Genomic DNA, 14,814 nt, shown 5'->3' on the forward strand with positions numbered 1-14,814 from the left:
CAGCTGGCACTCTCGTATGGTATTCGACACATATGTAAACCTTTGAGCCTCAATTTTTTGAAAATGCTTGAGAAGTGCATAGTGCTAGAACAGCAATTGTTGCGTATAAGTATGTGTTACAATTGTGCAAAACATGAGTAAAATCTGTGATCTGTCCCGTGTGTGGCTTCCTCGATTAGTGGACAACATTCGTGTACGATGACAGTCAGGTGCGTACCCCGTCTAGACGCGTCTGCCTCTGCTGGAAGTGATGGTGTCGGTGACGGTGAGCTGCCCGTCTCGTCGGCGTCGGCATCTGGCGAGTAAGCGCGCCGGAAGGAGTACTCTGAACGCGTGGAGGGCAGTGGCGATGGCAGCGGCAGGCCCAGTGGGTAGTCAGCACCACCAGAGCCACCGCTGCGTGTGCGCATACGGCTGCTGCCAGCCACGGCCCGTGCCCCTTCACGTGATAGCTGTGGGCACGACGCACCCTCATCCTCCGAGCAGCTCGCAGACAGTGGCACTGGCCGGATCCAGTTGCGCAGGTCCTGCAGCGGCGCTTGGAAGCACGACAGCAGCTTCCTGCTGCAATAACACACACACAACCACTCTCATTGGAACTTCATTTCAAAGAGTCAAGATTGACATGTACACAGATGGAACATTACGGGGCAGGATGGGATGGGACGGATTGTAACTGGCTGTGAATATAAGGGTTTCTTGTGAGAAACAGGAGGGAATCACGGAAATGTTGAAAACCTGGAAAGCAGATACTTGAAGGTAGATGCAATTATACTGTGAAAGACTACTTACAAAGTTTCAAGAATCAGTATTAAATGGAAAAGTCTACAGATATTCTTCACCCCCCCCCCCCCCTATGTATTGGTTGGTTGGTTGTTTTGGGGAAGGAGACCAGCCAGCGAGGTCATCGGTCTCATCGGATTAGGGAAGGACGGGGAAGGAAGTCGGCCGTGCCCTTTGAAAGGAACCATCCCGGCATTTGCCTGGAGCAATTTAGGGAAATCACGGAAAACCTAAATCAGGATGGCCGGATGCGGGATTGAACCATCGTCCTTCCGAATGCGAGTCCAGTGTCTAACCACTGTGCCACCTCGCTCGGTCCCCTATGTATTGCTCTCGTAGGGAACATCAAATGAAAATTTGATGAATCACAGCCTTCACAGAGGCATTTATGAAATTTCTTCCCACACTCCATACACAACTGAAATGGGAAGAAAACCTAACAAATGGTAGGATGCTAAATACTCTGTGCCATGCAGTTCACAGTGGTTTGCGGAATATGTGGAATAAAGTTTTTGAAGTTCATGGGGAGACGGTGGCATCAACTGATAACATCGGAATTTACCCTATTTTTGCCATGTCAACTTGTGTTATAGTTGTGCATTTTGTGCTTTTGAGTCTTGCTAGTCTTTATTTTGTTGTTTGCTTTGTTTCCGTGGTACACTGTCAAGGTTCCATGATGACTGAGATACTTTTCCACTAAACAACCCAGATACAGAACTTTATTTTACCTTATCGACCGTAAGCTTGCTGTATGAGCCTCTTCCATTTCAGTCTCTCAAGTGGATTGGTTGCTCTGAGTAGGTATGCATCCTAATTGTACCATCTCAGAGCTTCTCTCACTACCTAATTCGGGATTGTCCTCTTCCTCTCATTCCAACTACTGTCCTAGAGAATGCCATTGTAGGTAGTCCATTCTCCGACATTCTTGTTGTGTGACCAGCCCACCTCAACTTTCTCTTCTTCACCACTTCAATGTTGTAAAGGTGTTTGTATAACACCCATAGTGATTTATTTTTTCGTATTCTCCATTACGTGTTATTTTCATTGATTACAGGTACAAAATCTTTTCTTAATATTTAATTCTGTCTTTCTTTTTACATAGTAAAACCTCACATTCATAAATATTACTAGTAAAACAGTTGACAGATAAATGTGATTTTTGAGGTTAGTGATCTTTTCTTCAAGATACTGATACAACTGTAAAGTTTTGTATTAGTTGTTGTTAGATAGGTAAATATTTCTATACTCACTCTGTTGTCTTCGCTACAAAGAGAATCCATCTTAGGATCTTTCAAAAAGCACACCCGTTTTGATATATCAAATTGAACTTTATTTTCTTCAGAACACATGAGCAAAATACATAAAAACGTTCACCACCCCTTCCCATTTCCAGTAAGGAAAATGACATCTGGTATATCACCTCCTATACTATGCTAGCTGGAAGAACTTTGTCTGTGAAATTCGCTTTGACTGCCTAATGAGACTCTCTGTGTTTCGCCAACAATATGATGAATTTCCACCTTTAACTCGCAAATGTTTTGTTGTCTACATACACCATGGTTTTAAGATGAGCCCAAAGAAAAAAATTGCAAAGCGTTATGTCACATGACCTAGGTGGCCTTGTCAGTCACCATTATGGAACAACAGGTGATCCAAGAAACTGCCCATGGTGCAACACCATTGTTTCACAGGAACTATCACAGGTGGCACCATCCTGCTGAAACAACAACTCTTAAACATTGATTCCACTGAAATGAAGCCACAAAAATCTCTTGTCATCACATGGTATTGGTTTCTCTTACTTGTCCTGCATCATTTTCCCTCTCTTGAACCATGTTCACATTCACTGACCTCCAAGACAGGGCAGTTCTGTTTATTCACAAATCCATTTAAATGGAAGTGTGCCCCTTCACTAAAGATGATGATCCTTGCAAAACTGTCATCTCCTGGGAAACCAGACAACAAAATCTCATTATTGGCTCCTTTTAACTGCTGCATTAACAGAATTCTGTAAGGGTGGTAACGGAGATAATAGTGGAGAATTCACCATACGAAAGAATACCTTATCCCAATTCTTGGGAATGGCAAAGAACCAGCTTCACTGGACTGTCACACTGTCATGAACTACCAAAATGTTTTGCACCAACTGGTCCTGAACTCTTAACATCTGCTGTAGAACCCATTTCATCGAATGCAAAATATTGATTCATTTGATGCTTCACTGCAGCCCATAGTCACATGAAGACATCTCACAGTTGCTGCATAACTTTCTCCAGTCAGATAAAATGTTCTGACTATTACCACATGCTATGCAATAATAAACCACTCCATGACCACAAACACAATGAAGAATTATGAGAAATTTAGAACAAGGTAATAATGGAATGTTTGCAGAAAACAAAATTATACAAAACAATGTGGTCAACAGACAAACAAAAATATACTACACAATTCAAAAGCAGCATGCTTTTTGAAGGTGCATAGCTTTGGATTTTCTTGGAGATATCTGAAAACAAAAAATGATTCAAGTGTTTCAATACTTGAACAAAGAAAAATCTTGGACTGTGCATAAATAAGAACATAAACTGATAAAACAATTTTTATTAATTTGCCTTAGACAGTGATAAAGCCATATCTCCTGAATGGGAAAAAATGCAGTCGGTTCGGACATTATTTGGTATTTACAAAGAGGGCTTCAAAATAGGTCCGACATGTGAGTAAGTATATATTTGGTGAAGCAAATACATGTCTTTGTTTTCAATCATTTGAGTGACACTTTTCCTGTTCTTCCAGTCTTGACAATTTATCATGCCAACACTGTCAAATAAGTCAAAACCTTGACCGTTAATGAAGCTTACCATAGCTGGTTCCTCAATTCTTTATGTTCTGACTTTCTGTTTCTCACAACCTGACTTTCAGCGGTAGGTACTGGGCTGGGTGAAGTAACACAGTGTTGACATTTCATCTAGCGAGGAAACACCTACATTTGATACTGACGTCTCTTTCATCCCGTAGACGTCGTGTGAATCGATCTTAATCCAGCAGGTAATTAAGCTCTGACTTTTATAAATTCAAGAAATATATTTTATCAACATAAAATGTGTAACATAATGTATCTGGTCTCAGCTTATTGTTTTAGACACAGCTACTTTGTTACATAACACATGGTGCCTGCAATGTTCCTACATTTTTATTTTTGAAAAAAATGCATCAAAGAACTTCCATTAAATTTTGCTTGAAAAAGGAGAAAGTAAACAACTCCACATTTTAAATGTTGACTGTGGCTTTTGGCAAACCTACTATTAGTAAGACAATATTTTATGAGTGTTATACATGTATCAAGGAGAGTTGAGAGGACGCCAAAGTCAACAACCACCATGGATATCCTAACACATCCAATTACTGACAACAATAAGGTAGAAGTAAAGAAAATGATTCTGGAAAATTGCCAGATCACCATCAGAGGGGGTTGCAGTTGATATCAGGTAATCTTTCGGCTCATACCAAGCAATTATTTTGGATGGTTTGGGCATAAAATGTGCAGTAACAAAGTTTATTCTGAAACTCTTGAATTTCAACCAAAAACAGCATCACACAGGCATCGCTAAAGAACTGCTGAATAAAGCTGACAGTGATCCAGAATATTTACAAAATGTTATAACAGGTGATGAACATAGATATACAGGGTGACTTTTTCTACCGTGTACAAACTGTAGTCACTGAACGACAAGAGGATACAAAACAAAAAAAGGTCTAATGAACTTATATCTGGAAATGCATGGTTTCAATGCTAGAGACCATTTATTCAATTATACTTTGTTACAGAGACTGCAGTCTAATATGCACTGTACCATGCAGCCACAGTTACAGCATGCATGGCTCCCCCTAGAGGGTGCTACTGTTCCTCTCATCACACCCTAGTGCCCTCTCCTGCCATAGTAATTGATAATGTTGTATCTAATTCACTTCTCTTGCTGCCTCACCTTGTAATGGATGTGATACAGTGTAGAACACAATGGTTCCGTATTCAAATCAAGAGCTTGCTGACAAGGTGTTTACTTATGGAAAGGCAAATGTCAGTGGTTGGTGAGCAGCAAGTTTGTATCAGGAGACCTATCACACCTACAACAAGCACAGCATTCAATGTTTGCAACAGTGTTTCACTGTTTGTATGAGACATAGTCATTTCAGGAAGCAGGAAATCATGAGGTACACTCCCCGAAATGTTCGGACACCAGACTTGGAGGAAAACGTGATTAACACTGTGGAAGCCGACCGCCATGTCAGTGCTATGCAGCTGGACCACCAGTACAGGGTAAACCAGACGACAGTGTGGAACATTCTCCATGACAATTGTTAATTCCCTTATCAATTACAGTATGTGCAGGACTTACTAGCAACAAACTTTCCTTACTGGAAGCAGTTTTGTCACTGGTTTCTTCACCAGGCAACCATGATTCTGGGCTGTGTGTCACCCATCATATTCACAGATGAGGCCACCTTTATGTGGAGTGGAAGCTTCAGTTTTCATAACAGTCCTCTGTGGGATAGTATTCAGTACCCCAAGGTATTGTGACAGCGAATCATCAGCATCGGTGCAGTTGGAATGTGTCAGGTGGGATAATTGGCAACTGTATTTTCAGAGCAGTCTTCCTTTCACGACGCCTAGCAGGCCAGAACTATCAGCGTTTCTTGTGGGTGACCTGGCCTCCCCTGTAGGAAGAAGTGCCATTGATGATTCAAAGGATGATGTGGCTGTTACATGACAGTGTTCCAGCCCACTTCACTTTTAATGTCCTGACGTATCTCAATCGCGTCTTCCCTGCTCGATGGATCGGATGAGGGGGTCCAGTTGCAAGGCCTGCTTGTTCACTGAATCTCAACCCTTGTGATTTCTGGTTATGGGGTGATCTCAAAAGTATCATGTCTGCAGAGCCCATTCCAGATGTGAAGGCACTGGAGCAGCATATTCATCCTGCCTCTGACACTGTTCAGATGCAGTTTGGCCAATGTGAATGTGTGAGACAGAACACGCAATGGCACATACACGCTTGCATTGAGGCACATGGAAACCATTTTCAACACATACTGTAACTGTGGCTGCATGGTACAGCACATATTAGACCGCAATCACTGTAACAATGTATGATTGAATAAATGGCCTCTATCATGGAAACCATGCATTTCCGGACGAAAGTTCATTAGACCTTTTTTGTTCCTTATCCTGTCATCGATGGATCCCTCGAGTTTGTATACAGCGGAAAAAAATCACCCTGTATATGGGTATGTGGTCAAAACCGAGGCACAATCATCCCAATCGAATCTGCCAAGACTAAAAAAAAAATCGACAAGTTCTATCACAGGTGAAGGTTCTTCTCACTGTTTTCTTCAATTACAATGGGACAGTGCACAATGAGTTCCTGCCTTATGGTTGTACGGTCAATAAGGAATACTACCTGGAGGCTATGTGCCCTCTGCATTAAGCAAGCCAGAAAAAATGACCAGAAATGTGGCAAGACCATTCATGGAAACTGTATCATGACAATGTTCCCACTCACACCTCAATGCCTGTTCTCGATTTTTTGGCAAAAAACAAAACAAAAAAAACATGGTCCCCTGTGCTTTTTATCTATTCCTGAGGATGAAGATAACTACGAAAGGATGTTGTTTCTCCACCACTGTCAAGATAGAAACAGAATCGCTGAAGGAATGGAACACCATATTGAAAAGTGAGTTCCAGAAGTGCTTCCAAAATTGAAAAAAAGTGCGGACGCAGTTGTATTATATATTGGGGGGGGGGGGGGGGGGGTGTTACTTCGAAGGGGACAAAGTTAGGGGGGGGTGTTACTTCGAAGGGGACAAAGTTAATGATTATGAATAAATAAAGGTACTTCACGAAAAACAAAAAGTCACATCACTTTTTGATCACACTTCGTATGGTAACTGGTTATTAAGTCACCTAGTCACACGTTACTTTTAATAACTTCAAATTTTATACAGTATACTTATGAATAATTACATGCTTTTGTATATAGATGTAATGCACTGTATCGTTTTAGGCTGTGTGCAAGTACAGCTTTTCAATTGCTGGTAGTCAGTCCCCTAACAGGGTGTCAGTACAACCTTTAATTAATAAAATGAATTGCATTATGCTGACTGCCACCGGACCAAATAAGTCACCCTCTTATAAGAACATGCTGGTCACTTAAGAGTGCCACAGATAGTGTAAAACTACCAAGCGGTCATGAGATCACGTATCATTGATGTAAGTCATGACAGTACCAGCTGGTTGTACGGAATTAGTGCAATAAGCTGTAATGTTTGCAAGTATCCATAGCCACACTGTGAATAAAGTTGCACAATTTGTTGTTATATAAACCCTGACTGTCCAACGTGTATCCAAGGAATGGAGAACCACTCATCATCAGCGGAAAGTTCCACGGGACTGGAAGAAGGCTCAGGTCATAGCAATCTATAAAAATGGTAGAAAATCGGATGCACATAATTACTGGCCAATTTCACTGACATTGATTTGTTGTAGAAACAGCAGTCATGTGAGACACAGCTGGCTTTCTTTGTGCATGATATACAACAGGCTCTCGATTCCGGCTCCCAGGTTGATGTCATATTTCTTGACTTTCAAAAGGCATTTGACTCAGTTATGCACTGTCGCTTGCTCCAAAAAGTGCGCACTTATGGTCTATCCAATGACATATGCGGCTGGATAGAAAGTTTTCTAACAGACAGAGAGCAGTATGTCATCCTGAATGGGAAGACTTCAACGGAAACAAGCATAACATCAAGTGTGCCCCAGAGCAGCATAAGAGGTCCACTGCTTTTTACGATTTACATAAACTATCTGGTTGATCATATTTACAGTGGCATTAGATCGTTTGCTGATGATGCTGCAATCTACAGGAAAGTAGTGTCATACAAAAGTTGTGAACAAATCAATGAGGATATGACTGGCAATTATGTATCAATATTAGCAAGTGTAACCTACTGTGTATAACAAGGCAAAAATCCCCATTTATATAAGACTACAAAATAAATGCCCAGTCTTTGGAAGCAGTTACAAGTGTCAAGTATTTGGGTGTGACTATTCGAAATGATCGCAAATGGAATGATCAGATTACACAAGTAACGGGCAAGGCGAACTCTAGATTGCGGTTTATTGGTTGAATCCTGACGTGATGCAGTCCTTCAACAAGGGAAATTGTTTTTAATATGTTAGTTTGCCAGTCTTAGAGTATTGTTCGTTTGTATGGGACCCTTACCAGTTGGGTCTCATTCAAGGGATTGAGAAGGTCCAAAGAAGAGCAGCAAGATTAGTGATTGGTACATTTAGCCATCGCAAGAGCGTTACAAATCTCATAAAAAGTTTGAAGTGGGATACACTTGCAGATAGACGACACGCTAAACGGAAGGGGCTTCTCACTAAATTCAAAAATCCGATCTTCGCTGAGGATACAGAGCATATATTATTACCACCAACTTTCAAATCGGGCAATAATCACCACTCAAAGATAAGGGAAATTAGAGATCGTACTGAGGTGTTCAGAGAGTCATTTTTCCCTCGTGCGATCTGCGAGTGGAGCAGAGGGGGGGAGGGGGGGAGGGGGGGGGGATATGACTTTGGTGTGAATTGTGCCCTCCACCACACACCACTTGGTGGCTAGCATAGTATATATGTTGATGTATATCATGTAGTATGGTATAAGAATAGTAGTTATAAAAAGATCGAAATCAACAAGGATCAGAAGTGAGTGTCACTCCTTATCAATAACAATCGGTTTAAAACCTGACAGGAATTGCTGATGACAGTGAACGTAGGTTTTGAGTGAACACTGCAAAGCGAACTGCATGCAATGGACATTTGCAGTCAGGTACCTCACAGACGACCACTGATCACAGTAGAATATGAAGCTGTAGGTAGGGCCACAAATACAACTGGCTGCTGAATTGTCCTATCTTAATCCTACAGATACAGAAAATGTCTGGTACCATTAGGAACAGTGGGTGAAATACAGCAATCAGCACACTAACAATCTCGCAGCTCTGTGGAATGTAATCCTCAATGAATGCCATCAACTAGATGTAGTATACCTAAACTTGTGGATTATCTTCCCAGACATACTGAAGGCATTGCCAAGGCTAGAGGCAGTGTTAAAAGGTATTAGTGTGGTGTCTCTCACTTGTTACAACTAACGCAATTTTATTTATTGACAAGGCAGATGATTCTGATGCTCGTATGAGACTGCGCATTTTGAGACAATTTTTGTTCTGCCACAAATGAGAATATTATAGGTTCATAAAGAAAGTAGTGGAATCAACTCACTCATTTCGGTCTGCATATTCGCCAAATGTCGCCTTGGTGTACACACAGACAGAACATTTCTTCCTTTTACAAGTGGCCAGATGCTTCATCCCCTTCTTGAATTGGTTGTTCAGTGATGCACTCTGCCGGGCAATGAATTTCAGTTCTGAAACCTTAAAAAGCGAACACTGAATGCAGATGTCAAAGTTAAATACTAATATGTTATTTTAAAAAAATCAACCACAATCATGAAAAATAATAGCTAAGATGTGAATATAAAATGACAAAGATATGTGAGATAAAATATACGAACATAAAAACAGATGAGGGAAAAATACTTACTTCCTTCTCCAAGCCACAAACATTTTGACTAATCCGCTTCTTCTGCTGAGATAGATCAACCAAATAGTGACCAACGCCCTTCCTTTCTTCTTTCAGGGTCTCCTTGAGTTTCTCATTCTACAACAACATCAATGGTTCATTTAAAGCACTAAAGTTTGTTATCCAAATGTCAACTCAGAATAAGATCAGAAGAAAATTTTATTACAGGATCTACTTGTTGTTTAAAGCATTCCCAGAAGATTACATCATTTTGGCAAGGGTATATCGTTTATAGCCTGGAATTCACATGAAATGATTTAGACACTGTGAAAACTTCAAAAATAATGACCAGGCAGGACTGAAATCTGTCTCCCGCATGTTAGGAATCTAATATCCTAATCACTCCACTACTAAGATCACTGGGAACCACAGCCTATGATAATGGCATTTGTCTGTTGTGAAATTACTTCTAAAGCCCCCCCCCCCCCCCCCGCCCCCCTCCCTTTACGTCGAAGTGAACACAAGTAACAGCAAACAAGAATTCTCTCTGATGTGTAAATGCTGGTGCATGGTGTTTGGTCATACACAGGTCACATTCACAAGTATTTTCTTGTGATTCGGTGGGTGTCAGTTTTAGAGTGTGACATCAAAGGAAGTTCATGTCCTCTCCGCTTCAGCACTTGTTTCAATGATAGACACAGTGCACCCACTTTGCCACAAGTGCCGTTTCTTGCACACGAACTGTTGTTGGTGTTTATTGCAAGTGGTTTTTGTAGTGATGGTATACTTCTCTTGATAGAAGAGTACAGATCACACAGGTGCTTGTGGGACCCTAAAGATCCACACAAAAAAAGATGTTTGGCAAGAAATTGCTGAAGGTATCTATTTTAACACTGCAGTTTAGCTACTATTTTACAAAATTTAAATAAAGTGATGGAGTGTGAAATTGTTTTTGCTCCGATCAAAATGTGGCTAGGCTTTCGTTTCGTTTCACATTATATTACTCATTTTTAATAACTGTACCTCTACTGGATTTAAATTTATAGAATCCATGAGTGCTTCACATATGGCACTACATACTTCAGAAAGTATTTGGAATACAGATGTGGTTGATATACAATTAAATGTTTGAGGCTAGCATAGCTGTGACCTGTTGATAAGAATCACATTGTTAGCGCTTGTCTCTTTCTGCTGCTACAGATCATCAAAGCTTTGTGTCCTGATTTGAAGTCTTCAGTTCAATTGCAGCTAGAAGAAGGCAAAAAGGATGATGATGATGATCCAGAAAAAAAAAATCAAGCGATGGTTGCAGCTGCAAATCACTAAGCGGAGTCAAACCACCACTTCTTTTGCACCTGCACAAAAATTCAGACACACACATTTTTGTGTGTCTATGCTGTTTTGCTTTCATGACAAACAGTGTGCTCCCTATACAAAATGAACCAAGTTGTATGTTTCTTCTCTACAGCATACTGTAATGAATATAGATTACACAACTTCACCATGACAACATTTTAGCACCAAAAAACAAAACACACAGTACACTTTCTCTTCCATTTGCTTTAGTGTAAATGCTTATTTGCAGGTACAAGTCAATGACTGAGCACACAAACAAACCCCTGCACATTGTTTGTGAATTTGCACTCGCTTGTGTTTACTCATGTTCGCTTCAGTGTAAAGGGGGCTTAATATTACCTGACCCATGATCAGTAAACACTGTATTTGGTGTTCATTCCTTCACCATAGGAAAAAAAACAAGTAATCATATCCTTGTTATCATTTCATGAGAGTTCTTAAGATGTTAACGAATAAAAATATTTAAGATACCCACAGACATTCTTCCAAGAATGTCAAGTATTTGCTGCCACACGCTAAAAACATTTTGATGGACACCATTGAAAACTACGGAAAAATGAAAAACATATACAGAAATACACAGTTTAGTATTCACAATCAGAATGCCACATAGGAGGGACTAATTTATTTACACCCATTCAATCAAAATAAATCTCCTATTCCTTCAGAATTAACAGCACATTCTGTTCAAAAATTACATTCATTTGATATAGGATATTTACACGACTGATTTTCTGATAATGGTGTAATTATTGTTAAAGTGTCAGCAATACAAATTGAATTAATTTTATACAAACTATCACCTTTGCTAAACTACACCTACATCAAATGAAAAAGGCTGAATTGAAGAGCAACATTCAACTGGAGTTAATAATGCTCTGCAGGTGTTAAACTGCTACTTTATAATATTTCTATGGTAGAAAGGACTACTCTCATCTAAAACTTATTACAAAATCATGGGCATTCAGCTACTTTACTACAGTAGACTACTGGTATGACAAGCTCGTCTTTGATAATGCTATTATAGACGTCTCCCCTTACGTAATGTTAATACCAGATTAAGCAAACAAATACATAAAAATAGATACGGCAGTCGCAAATTCGCCATAGAAGACATCGCCTGTAGAAGTGAGCTACCACAGAGGAGCTAATGAATACTGTGTGAGCATGGCGTGGAGCAGATGCAAGTATGCTGCCTAGAACAGAAATATAAGTCACAAAACTGAAAGTCACTGCATCAGAATCCTCAAAAAAGAACTATATCTATAACTGAAAAGACCGACTAACTATAACTGTGTCAGAAAGACGAGGTAATTCAGTCACACATAGAGAATGAGCAAGGGAATAACGTAAGAGCATTAAAGAAAGGAGTAAAAAAAGAATATACAAAGCAGAAATGTGATGCCTCAAAGCAGTTTCTTACTGTTGGAAACGTATATTTAATTATGTATTGAGCACAACAATTTCCCAGAAATATTTATCTTAGCTTCAACTACACATTGTTGATGGACCCTATTATTGGATAACGAACTACTTTTCTTCCATTTTATCATTGATCTTGCTCAATCTGTCTTCTGTTTTATAAATATGCAAGTTTTGTTGCTGAAACTTTTGTCTGATAGTGTATATTATCATGAATTTTACTTCCAAACTTTTTGTCAACATATCACATAAATTTGTTGCACAAATGTAACGTTCTGTGTATTTCTCTTTTCAAAGGAGTGAAGTAACAGATTTTTAATCAACTGAATCAAAAATAATATTGTGAAAAAAATAACAAAATGTGACATTTGAGGTCCAGAAGTGCTTCAGTCTCTTTTCCACTGCCCTGAGTTATAGCAGTTTTGCTTTCTCTGAAATTGCCTGCAACAGGTAATAAAGAGACACCTACAGTAAGTATTTCAAAGACCTCGCCACTGTGGTAATACTGGTTCCCATCAGATCATCGAAGTAAAACACTGTTGGGCTTAGCTAGCACTCGGATGGGCGACAGACTGGGACTGCTGCGCACTGTTGGCAAGCAGGGCGCACTCAGCCCTTGTGAGGCCAATTGAGGAGCTACTCGACTGAGAAGTAGCGGCTCTGATCACAAAAACTGACAACGGCTGGAAGAGTGGTGTGCTGACCACACGGTCCTCCACGTCTGCATCCAGTGATGTCTACTGACTGAGCACGACACGGCAGTCGGTCGGTACCACTGAGCCTTTGCAAGGCCTGTTCGAACAGAGAGTATTTTACAGTAAGTATCAAAAGTACAGTGTGGGGCTAAAGTCTTTGCATAATATTAATATATACTTACAAAAACTACAGTACTTACAAGTTTGTAGTTTATGGCAAATGAAAAAAAGAACCACCAAATTTTTGTTACAATGTCAATAAACTTTAACATGTGCACCATCTGTTGCTTGAAGAATATCTAATTGATATTTGGTTTCATGCCAACTTTTGCAAACATTCCTTGTTTAACACCAGCAGCAGCATCTATTATCCTTCTTCTGAATGTATCCAGATCAGGTACTTGTATAGTGTAAACCCTGCACTTTATGTAGCCACACAAAAAGAAACCCAGAGATGTTATAACTGGTGATCTTGCTGGTGAGGCAGTAGGATTGTGACTTGCCAGGAAATGTTTCATCAAGAAAATTTCTAACATTTAATCCCCAATGTGATAGTGCACAATTTGTTGCAAAATCAAATAAGGCTGCAAGTCACTCATTTTTGGTTCCACAAATGGTTTTAGCAAATCCAGATAAATGTTAGCTGTTACAGATTTTTTAACAAAAAAGAAATGACCAATTACTGTTATGCATTAAAGAGCACAAACATTCATTTTAGGAGAATCCCTAATGTGATCTATAGCAACGAGTCAACTTTTCGAACCCCATACCCTCACACTGTGTTGTGGAAAGTAGCCTCATCTCAAAAGCAAATTCATTGAAGATACTTATTGCTGGTGTCGATTTGTGCCGATATCTCAGTCAGAAACGCTTTTCAACAAGTTTCATCGCCTGGTTGTAATGTGTGTCTTATCTGGCTGGACCTTATATACATGCAAGTGCAATCTGCCACACAGAATTATTCACACTGTGGTTCTAGGAATCCGTAATTCATGAGATGTATGTTGAGTAGGTTTGGAAGGGTTGTGCAAGAATACCTGTTATACAGCTCTTACACCTTATTCACCGACTGAAGGCCGCCCTGTTTGCGAAATATCAATAACTGTACAAAGATTTTAGACCACACCCTGTATATTTTAAAGCCACCCTGCTATTTTCATATGTGTTTTATTAACCACAGAATACATATCATAGGCTTCATAGGCTTTGGGCAAGGGGTTATGTTCTTTCTCTGGCTGTAGTTGCTCATGGACGACCTTGCCCTAGAGTTCTCCAAAGATCCCCCAGCAGCAGCAAAATTTCATAGAATTTGCTAGCCATATGTTGCTGTGAGGCACCTTCTATCCTTGACCCCTTGCTTTGTCTTGGGAGCTCGAGTACTTGAACTTATCCACACCCCATCCACTCATCAGTGATTAGTACTTTTGACATACCTAGGTGCATGTAATGACCTCATGGCTTATCTGGTGTAACTGTGATGTTCCACTTTAAGCTGCTCCAGATTCAATGTTTCGTCAGCATGTATCCAGATGCCTGGACTCAGGTCCATATGCACAAGGTAACTGAGGCACTGCAATAATGTGGCGCATGCCAACAATGTAACACAAACAGAATGATGAGAAGCAAGGTATACTGGAAAGCAGGCTATGGACTGCGTTGCAATATACAGTACGTGTCGTCTCACTGCTGCTGCTGTACAAAAGTCATTACTGTAAAAATTGTGACGACCTTGTGTGACAAAGCAGCATCCAAAAGAGGTTCCCATACTGTGGATAAGGAATCCAGCATAGTTTGCGGTAATGCTCCCCATTATCGGACAAGCAACTCAGTATATCAGCAACAGTCTGTGTTGGTGGTGTCCAGACTGTTCTCTGATCTAGGGCATCCCACATATGTTCGACTGGATTTAACTACGAAGAG

General features: G+C 40.2%; 1 protein-coding gene across 1 annotated transcript in view; it reads right to left on the reverse strand.

Moving 5' to 3' along the window:
- The window catches only part of LOC126187479 (uncharacterized), a 769,527-nt gene that overhangs the window by 17,434 nt on the left and 737,279 nt on the right, over positions 1-14,814 (reverse strand). Inside the window, exons 8-10 of the mRNA XM_049928585.1 lie at positions 9,443-9,559; positions 9,122-9,273; positions 218-564 (exon numbers count right to left, since the gene is read on the reverse strand). Coding sequence (XP_049784542.1) covers positions 218-564; positions 9,122-9,273; positions 9,443-9,559 — 616 coding nt within the window. The remainder of the gene's footprint in view (positions 1-217; positions 565-9,121; positions 9,274-9,442; positions 9,560-14,814) is intronic.

The sequence above is a fragment of the Schistocerca cancellata genome, chromosome 5, assembly GCF_023864275.1.
Source record: "Schistocerca cancellata isolate TAMUIC-IGC-003103 chromosome 5, iqSchCanc2.1, whole genome shotgun sequence".
Lineage (NCBI taxonomy): Eukaryota > Metazoa > Arthropoda > Insecta > Orthoptera > Acrididae > Schistocerca > Schistocerca cancellata.